The 10,650-nt window shown below is 36.9% G+C and overlaps 1 protein-coding gene across 7 annotated transcripts in view; it reads left to right on the plus strand.

Annotated features, from left to right (window-relative positions):
• LOC126820263 (endoplasmic reticulum lectin 1) overlaps positions 1-9,945 on the plus strand; it is a 190,478-nt gene extending 180,533 nt beyond the window's left edge. For 3 of the 7 annotated variants that reach the window (XM_056101270.1, XM_056101271.1, XM_050548110.2), the window contains 3 exons: positions 6,448-6,525; positions 6,938-7,055; positions 9,501-9,692. In XM_056101270.1, coding sequence (XP_055957245.1) covers positions 6,448-6,525; positions 6,938-7,055; positions 9,501-9,584 — 280 coding nt within the window. In that variant the 3' untranslated portion in view covers positions 9,585-9,692. The other 4 variants (XR_008788247.1, XM_050548113.2, XM_050548109.2 and 1 more) reach the window with 3 other exon arrangements.
• Positions 9,946-10,650: the final 705 nt, after the last annotated feature.

Consider the following 10,650-nt stretch of genomic DNA (forward strand, 5'->3'; position numbering starts at 1 on the left):
AGTCTATAAGTTCTCAGTTTATTTCCATTTAAAACATTTTGTCTGTCATTCCACAATTTACTAAACCATACGAATTCATCATAATTAAAAACCTTAGTACACATAGATTTGATGAACAGTTTTGATGAGCAATTAGTATGCGCTTGAGCGATCTCATTAGAGACATTAAATGTTTTGGCTAATGTGAGGACGCGTTTCTCCCATGACTTGGATATTCGCGATGACCATTGATGGACCTTGAACACTAGTCTGTCCGGATCACTCTTTTTCAGTTTATGCCACCACTTAAACACTTCTAGCGCTTGTTTAGTTTTTGAAGTTATCCACCCCACATCTCCGTATGCGGCTACGTTAGAGCTGCGTTTTGGTAGACCTAGAAATAGCTTACAAGCTCTTGTACGCACATTGTTAATCGCACTGTGTTCACTAGTTCCCCAGATGGCAGCACCATACAACAAAACAGGTTCAACTAGACATTCATATAGCTTATTGAATACAGTAAACGACATTCCTCCAAGTGCAAAGAATTTATTTCCGAGAGCCCCTAAAGCACGACTGGCTGATTTAGCTAATTCTTTAACCGCTATTTTATAACACAAATGTTCGTCAAACCAAAGTCCTAGATATTTATATTTCTCACTGTACAAAAGAGTTTCCTGTCCACATTTAAATTCAAACTTTGACCTTTCAGTGTTTATAGTTCTGAAGTGTAAAATATTTGATTTGGAGTTATTGATCTGTAAACGCCATTTATAGCACCATTCATTAACACAGTTTAACATCAGTTGAAGGTTCTTTTCACAAGTGACTAACAACAAAATATCATCCGCACATAAAAGAATACTTAAGTTAAATCCATCGATATCTATACCTAAATTGAGGTTCTTTATTTCTTGAGCTAGATCGTTAATATATACTATTCAAAAAAAGTAGGGGATATTTGATTTTGGGGGCATAATACTAAAATATGCAAATGACTACGAAAAAAGTCACTATAGAACCTAACAGAAGAAACATTTCCAGTTACATGTGACGCCCAAACGCACCAATAGCTACCGCATGGAATGCAGGTGATGCTTGGGATCATCATGGGGGTCCAACCCAAGATTTGCACGACTCTGACTTTGAATGTTACAGTCATTGTGGCATTGAATTCCAGGGTGGAAACATCAGTTTAATTGTTTTAGTGACCAGAAAACAAATTTTGATATGCGTCGGCTTACCCAAAATGAAAGGTTACGTGCCCTTGGCATGCTACAGATCGGCACAACACAGGCGGTTGTGGCGCGGACGATGAATGTTTCTCAGTCTGTCATAAGCAGGCTATGGTCCAGATACCGTGATACACAATCTGTACAGGACAGACCACGCTCAGGTCGACCAAGGGCGACAACTGAAGCCCAGGATCGATTTATCCGTACCTTGGCCTTGAGAAATCGTGTCATCACAGCAAATCAGATCAGCGCTCGTCTTCAAACAGACACTGGTGTGAGAGTGAGTGGCCAGACGATTCGGAATCGACTGCATAGGGGTCACCTTCGCGCCCGACGTCCTCGCGTGATCCCTTGTTTGAGAGATCATCACATTCAGGCAAGACGTCGTTGGTGTAGGGATCGTCAACACTGGGATAATCGACGCTGGAGCAATGTGATGTTTTCAGATGAGTCAAGGTTCACTGTTGATTTTTTGGACAGACGTAGGAGGGTGTGGCGTCGTCGAAACGAGCGCTTCCAAGACGTTAACGTCATCAGACATGATCGATTTGGGGGTGGTTCTGTTATGGTGTGGGGAGGCATCACTGTTGCTGGAAGAACGGCTTTACATGTTGTTGCAGGGCGTGTTACAGGCCAGTACTACCGGGACAACATCTTGGCAGTCCATGTTGTGCCGTTCGCACGACGTCATGGCCGCCGTTTCATCTTCCAGGATGACAACGCAAGATGTCACAGGGCCAGGATCGTTACAGGTTACCTCCAACAACAGAACATCTCGACATTACCTTGGCCAGCACTGAGTCCCGACCTCTCCCCCATCGAGCATGTCTGGGACATGCTTGGACAGAGGTTACGTCAACGTCAACAACGTCCTGCCAATGTCCAAGAACTTGCTGCTGCGTTGCAACAGGAATGGGACAATCTGGACCAAAATGACCTTAGACGTCTCAATAGGAGTATGCCACGTCGGATCAATGCTTGTTTGGCAAACAGAGGAGGATTTACCCGTTACTGACTTGGTTGTGATGCTGTGGTAACTTTGCTGTTTGACCCCGGGTATCATTTTACCCTTATAATGGTCAGTCTGTGCCTTACTTAGTCTAACGATCATTTGGAATAAATCGATGAATGTGAACTTCATTTCATTTTGTCATTTGTTTCTTCGTCAGTTTCATTAGGTGACTTTAATAACACTTAAAAATCAAATATCCCCTACTTTTTTTGAATAGTATATATTGCGAATAAAGAGGGCGAAAGCAGACAACCTTGTTTCACACCTAAAGTCACGTCAAACCAATCTGTTAAATGGTTGTTTACGTTGACCGCACACTTTGTGTTATTGTACAACGAACGCAGTGCATTTAATATCTTCCCGTTCACACGAAATTGCAACAGTTGAAACCACAAGCACTCTCTATCGACATTATCAAACGCTTTCTTCAGGTCTATAAAGCATGCAAATGTGGACTGCTTGACATTTTTCCTGTTATTAATGCCACTGTGTAGGGTATATAGTTGATCCATACAGCTACGTTTTTCTCGAAAACCGCATTGTTCATCCACCAACAGATTATGTGATTCAGTCCAATTAGCTAGCCTCTTATTGAGAATATCACAGTACACTTTACTTGGCACAGATAAGAGTGTTAATCCACGATAGGTGAGAGGGACCAGAGGGTGAGTAGAGTTCGCTTTAACAATGGGTTTTATAATCCCTGTCGTCCAAAGCTCCGGTACAGTTCCATTTTCAAAACAATACGAAATTATGTTGAATAACATGTCGATGCAAACAGTGTTTTTTAAAGCCTCTGATGGAATATCGTCAAACCCGACGGCTTTTCCTCGTTTGAGTCGTGATATAGCATCTTTCACTTCATCTTTTGTTATTTCTTCGTTTAGAATTGCATTATTCATATCGATATTAAACAAAGTTTTATAATATTCTTTGACTGACTGTTTATGTTGTTCATCGAAGTTAATGTGTTCACTATTATATAGTTCACTATAATCTGTTTTCCATTTGTTCAATACATCGTTTAGATCACTGTTGATTGTTCCATTATCATCAATGACTTCAAGGGGTAAGCTTAACTTTCGGTCATTCACTGTTCCGATCTTTCCGAACGTTTTCCAGAAATCACGTGTGTGTTTAACACCTGGGTTCATCAGCTTGTCTGTTAAATCTTGTTGCTTTTGTAGCTGATAACGTCTCTTATATATCCTGTGAAGTTTGTCGAAGTCTCGACGACTGTCACAGTACTCTCGTTTGAATAGTTGTCTCTCAGCGCTATTATGTTTACATCTTAACCATACTTTCTCTTTCCTGCACATATCGTCACGCATAGCTTGCAATGTTTCATCCCAATAAGGTTTAAACACACTTTTACTTTTGTTCGTGTCACCCGAGGGAATAGTTCTCTTTAATCCACAATTATCCATTTCTACTTTGAGAAAGTTCACAAGAGTTTCATAAGCTGAATTCACACTTTGGTTTCCAAAAATTTCATCTTCTATTCTGGCTATTGTTTCGTGTATCATCTGTTGAGTAGACTCATTCTGTAAGAAATTTAATGGAAAGTTTTTCACATTATAAGAGTTCACTTTTGCTAATCGCTTGGGTTCGTTTTTATTGATTTTCGGTAACAATAATTCAGGTGTCTTCATTGACCACTGAAGAACAGAGTGATCTGGTGTAGTAATCGGCACAGCTAAATTGTGTTCATTAATTATATCAGTAACTGTTTTAACTTTAAACTCAGTGTAAATCGATAACTGTTCATGGGGAACGAATACATAATCCACAACTGACTTGCCCTTTATAGATATACACGTGAAATCATTTCCAGAACCAACTCGTCCGTTTAGCATACACATATTATTATGTAGGCAGTCTGATGTTTATAATCTAAAACTTGCGAACTACAATTAGAGGGAGATAACTCTATTACAATATTATTATCAATAATCAAACCATGGATCAAACCAGAGATCGCGACACGACAAACTATCGAATCATCTGTACAGTATTGCTGGAAGGCGGTTGCATGGGGCATTATCAGGCCTAATAATCCAGGCAATGAATGATTTTATTGGAAAAATGATGTCAAAAATGAAGTCATGTCCTTCAAGTTCGACCATCAAATTTAATATGAAAGAAATCCGTGCCAGTCATTTTGTCAAAACCAAATATTAGTATTAGTAGTCCTCAACTTCCATTATTAATAGAATTGTCCTCAGACCCGCATTGGGTGAGATATAGCATCATGAAATTTATATGTTTTAGCATATAGCAAAAACTACGTCTCAAAATAAATTCCTCATAGCCTCAAATGGTTTCAGAAAAATTTAATAGTCATATATATTGAAGTAGTAGATATGATCATTCATAAAAAATAATTTTAAAAAGATAAAAAATCAATAGACAATTTATGGGAAATATTTGAATTTAGGGATCTTTTTTTTTTTAAAAAATGACGTTTTTTTTAACTCTAAAATAACCATAGCTGGTTATTCGTAACTACAAGCAAAGTTTGGTCAAAATCGCCCGACACCGCTTGTGCCATTTTTTTTAAAAATTTGCATGATTCTCTCGCGAACTCATTCTTAATTGGTTGCAAGTCTGCATGATTACTTGATGCACCAGCATTATTAGTAGGTCTCATTACACTCGCCCTGTACGTTCAGGAACTGTCCAATCGAATCCTTGTCGGAAAAGAATTGGCCCCCAGTCAATTTTACTGGGCAACTTTTTATTGCTAATCAATTGTGTGCCAGTCTCTGCAAACACCGGAACAATGTAAAGAAACATTTTAGTGTGAAAATAAGTCCTTGCTTACCTCGCTAGAGTCAGTATGTGCAACACAACATGCTGTTAAAAATATGTCCCCTTCTGCTAAACGGCTTGGCAGAAGCCATTGATGTCATTGCAATTTTAATATAAGGTAACACACACATTTACGTAACTCGGCCATATAAATTATAAGACCAATCGAAATTTAGGTAAGCAGGTGAAACAAAGTTTTATGTTATTTTTAGAGCAAAAGTATATCGTGGTTGACTTATTTCGTCTAATTAGTAAAATAGTAAGTACCTGATCAGACATAATAATTGTGTAGCAATAATATTTTCAGTAAGCTGATATAGTGATAGTGAAAAAACTTCAATCAGTCAGGACTCAGGAGGTAATTGGTAGTTGACTAGCTAACAGGATATGCACATTTTGCTTGACACGACATATACTGGATGTGGAATGGCCTGCCTATGTTTTTGTTACCCCTAAGTAAAGTATGGTTGTTGTTTAGGGTGTTAACTTTTTTTTATTTGTAAAATAAAAAAAATTTAACGCCCTAAACAAATTATTTCTGTAGTTTTGTAACTCCATGTGGAATGGCCTGCCTATGTTTTTGTTACCCCTAAGCAAAGTATGGTTGTTGTTTTGGGTGTTAACTTTTTTTTATTTGTTAAATAAAAAAAAGTTAACGCCCTAAACAAATTATTTCTGTAGTTTTGTAATCGGAGTTCCCCATTAACGATTTTGAAAAAGCAAAGGCCATGATTAGATGTAGACAGTAAAAGCCAAAATGTTTATGGTGATCTGGCAAACAGACTGAGCAAATACTGTGCTGAACATGAAATGAATGAATGACGGTCTATTAGTTATTGTTATAATAGATGACTATATGTTGAATGATTACTTCGATGCCATATCATTCAAATAATAAATGTGACATATTGATAACTATTTGTTAGAGAGGATAAAATTTGACCCCATTTTACGGTTAGATGGTAAAAAATGACATAAACAGGGGCGTGTTTAGGAATTTGAGCAGGGGAGATCCTCGGTGGAGATTACGTCAAGTTTGGCATGCAGTCTAGGGGATTACCCGAGAATTAATAAAATCAGATGCTCTGAGACAATATTTCTGCTCATTTAGATGCAGACCTATATAGGATTAGAGTGGAGTGAGGCCACAATGGTGATAGTGCTTTGCACATTTGTTTGTTCGTCATTGATTCGATAAATGTAGAAGAGAAAAAGTTTTGGGTTCTGGACATGCGCCAGAGAAATCCTTGGTACCTTTTGATTATGCCCAAGACAATTTAATCAGTATATGAGTAGGGTGTAAAATTTCAAATCTTAAGACTTTGTGAAGAGCAAACAAGTACTTCTTGGTATTTAAATTTGGACCATAGTGTATAAATAATAGCATAAATTATGTATTCATTATTGTAGACATATATCTTTATTATATACGGATGGTGATATATGTGATTTAACTGGTAATAAAAGAATAACAGAAGTTAGATTAAAGTAAGTTATAAACAACAATTCATTCATTAGGTTAAATATATAGGTTAAAGCTGCTGAACGGCACTTGAATTTTTCCATTACAAAGACATACATCAGAATATAATGCTGGCATAACAGCTTAACAAACTGACCAATTAAATATTTGTTATTTAATATAAATCAAATGATATATATTTAAATAAAATTTTGGACATTTTGACCATATCCCATTATATATCATCTGAGGATGCCAATTTTTTGGCAAAATTTTCAGTTCATATCTTTGTAAATACTGAATCATTTTTGGACTATATTCTAATATGCCTTTTAGAGATTCAGCTTTCACAATATTTTAGTTTGCAATGGATTAAAAATCTCTCAAATGAAGATCAGAGACTGATAACAGTTTTTTTTATGTTTTTTTTTATTGTAGATGTATACCAAATGAACAGCATCCACATGCAGTAGCATTATACTTAATGGAGCCTAGTCCATGTAATTATATTTTAGGAGTGAGTATAATACCAGCATGTATCTACTACCAACATCTTGTAAATATACATTACCATCTAAAAAACAAAGTATTTACTAAACATTTTTCAATGAGACAAGTAAATTGATAGCCCTTTTCTGGTGGGTTTTTGATTCTGATTCACAGCAGTGAACTACATGTTAAGTTCCTCTTGCATGACACTGAATTGACATTTGATGAATATATAATAGTCTTGTAATCTGTATAGGGAGGTTCCGTGTTCGTTCCCTGTGTTGACCAAGAAAGTTTTCATCAGGATTTCCCGACATGGTCTCCCCTTTGCAATGGTGTAGGACAGAGGATCTGGCAAGGGACAAAATATTGTCGTTCGGATGGGACGAAAATCAGAGGTCCGTGTACAGATTGCGTACATATAAAACAATCCTTGACACTTGGAATTCGAAACAAGAGTAGGCTGTAACTTGCCGATTCAGGCAAAATTTCCCTCATAGCACACAGCATGGTGTATGCCCATTTTCATTACCCCAGTTGGTGCAGAAAATTAGGATGTTATACTCCATTTCGTTTTTTATACGCTCATATTTTCATGTGGACGTATATTGTCATCGCCACCGCCCGTCCACAATTTGTTTGTGGACACTCTACAGGTCACACTTCTTATCCGATTTTGACAAAACTTGAAATATAGGTTTATCTCAGAAAGATCTCGGTTCCTATCGATATTGGCATCTATCGGATTGAAACTTCATGGATTATGGACCCAGATTTTACGAAAATTCATCTGATTTTGATGAAACTTACAGTGTATGTTTATAACCCAAAGAAATTGGTTCCTTTTGATATTTACGCATATCGGATCATAACTTCCTGAATTATAGCCCTTGATTGTATGAAAAATCGCGTTTTTAGCTTGTGGTCCCTCTAGAGGTCACAATTTTTATCTGATTTAAAAAAACCCGTGTGAAAATATCATCGCTCCACCGTAATGATGGTCGAGTTCGAATTTCTTAAAATTCTGACGAAAACTGATGAACAAAATGGCTGCCCCTTGTATAACGCAAATGGTGAAAATATGTGGTATATCAAGGTTGTAGACCCTCTAGAGGCCACATTTTTTTCCGATTTTGATGCAACCTTAAATTTATGCTTATACCACAAAGATCTTGGTTCCTTTCGATATTCACGCATATCGGATCGTAACTTCCTGAAAAATGGCCCTTGATGATATGAAAAATCGCGTTTTAAGCTTGTGGTCCCGCTAGAGGTAACAATCTTTATCCAATTTAAAAAAACCTTTGAATATATCACCGTTCCAACCTAATGTTGGTTAGTTCGAATTTTGAAAACTTCCGGACAAAATGGCCGTCCCATGTACGCTAATGGTGTAAAAATATGGTACATCAAGGTTGTTGACTCTCTAGAGGTCACAATTTTCACCCGATCTTGGTTCCTTTTGATAATCGCACATTTCCGAACGTAACTTCCTGGATTATGGCCCCTAATTGTTTGAAAAATCGCATTTTTAGCTTGCTGATTCTCTAGAGATCACATTTTTTTTCCCTGTTTTAAAAAAACGTTTAAATATATCACCATTCCACCATAATGAAGGTTGAATTCGAATTTTGGGAAAATTGAAATGAAACTGCCCAACAAAATAACCGCTCTTTGTACGCAAATTGTGTAAAAGTATGTAATACGACGGGTGTGGACCCTCTAGAGGTTACAATTTTTATCCGATTTTGATGAAACTTGAAATATATGTTCATAACCCAAAGATCTGTGTTCCTTTTGATATTCGCGCATATCGGGAGGGGGGGGGACCACATGGCTAAGTGGGTAAGACGCTGGCTCACTAGCCTGGAGGTCGGGTGTTCGATCCCTGCATTGGCCGAGAAAGTTCATCCAGATTTTCCGACGTGGTTCCCCCATGTCAGTGATGCAGGACGGAGGGCCTGACAAGGACAGCTGTCTAGTCCTTCGGATGAGACGAAAAACCGAGGTCCCGTGTATACATTGGAATGCACGTAAAAAATCCCTTGGCAGTTGGAATTCGATATAAGAGTAGGCGATAGTGCCGCTGCCCGGGCAAAATTTCCCTCATATCACACTGTATGGCGTATTCCGGTCTTCATTAGCCCAGCATAGGAGCAGAACAGTAGGACGTTAAACCTCGTTTCATTTCGCGCATATCGGACCATATCTTAAACTTAAAACATATCTTTATATTCCAAAAATCTCTGTCCCTTTTGCTATATGCACATTTCAGACTATAACTTTCTGGATTATGGCCCCTGATTGTACAAAAAATCGTTTTTGTTTTTAGCTTGTTCTCTATCCATCTCTTGCAAAATATGGGCGTATCTTGCATGGCAACCGCTTGTTTTAGGCTTGTTCTCTAGCCATCTCTTTCAAAATGTGGGCGTATCTTGCCTGGCAGCCACTGATTGTAATCGGTTTAGAAATGAAATATTTACAGGTAAAGTAATATATTCTTATTTTTCAGATTGAATCACCTTTATTTTGTTCATTATTAATGAAAGCTGATGATGATGGTATTTTTACATTAGCTGATGTAAAAGGACTATAATTTGTTAATTAAAATTTGAATTTTTTTTCTGAAAGTCATTGTCATCAAGTCTCATAGTCAAATTTATCATATCAATAACTAGTAAACTTTACTTGATATATTCTTATTTTTCAGATTGAATCACCTTTATTTTGTTCATTATTAATGAAAGCTGATGATGATGGTATTTTTACATTAGCTGATGTTAAAGGACTATAATTTGTTAATTAAAATTTGAATTTTTTTTCTGAAAGTCATTTTCATCAAGTCTCAGTCAAATTTATCATTTCAATAACTAGTAAACTTTACTTGATTATTTCTTTAAAAAATATTCACATAATGCTGAACAAATTATTTCTCTAATAAAAATATTTTCAATATTTAGTGTAGTTTAATTTTAAATAAATTAAATGTAGGCAAATGTGACGTTACTTCCTGCTTTCATTATAACTATAAACACAAAATTTTGAAACTAAGGATTGAAATATGGTTATTTATATACATGTATCTGACTAAATAACTCCCAAGAAAGTTTACTCTTTGATTCCTCAAGTTAATATAAGACTGTCAGGGGGGTAGATGGCCGAATGGTTAGCATGTGCGCGCTGTATCATAAAGTCTGTCATTGAGTCAACTGGCGTGGTTTCGATTCCCGGGTTGTACGTGACAAGGAGTAGGGTCGTCTGTCCAACCTCATGGGTTTTCTCCGGGTCCTCCGGTTTCCTCCCACTGCTAAAGACCCCTAGGCGCAAGCGAATTGAACCATGTGTTAATCCCAAAGTGACCTAGTTTGTGTCGAGTAGACATTAAACCCCATCTCTCTCTCTTGCTGGAAGAGTTTTTGATTTTAGAGTATCTTCTGTGCCTTCCTCTCAATCATATATATAACCACATCCATATTCTATTATGAGATAAGGATTAATATCTGCTCCCGTCGAAAGTGATATCGCAGACAATCCACATATATGTCTTTCATTAAATCCTTTCTGTTCTTCTCTTGGAAGGGTCAAAGCAATCCAGTTAATCATTATATTCTCTAATTTATTCAGTAGAGTAAAAATTATTTAGTTAGTTTATTATATGTATG

This window comes from Patella vulgata, chromosome 5 (genome assembly GCF_932274485.2).
Source record: "Patella vulgata chromosome 5, xgPatVulg1.2, whole genome shotgun sequence".
Classification (NCBI taxonomy): domain Eukaryota; kingdom Metazoa; phylum Mollusca; class Gastropoda; family Patellidae; genus Patella; species Patella vulgata.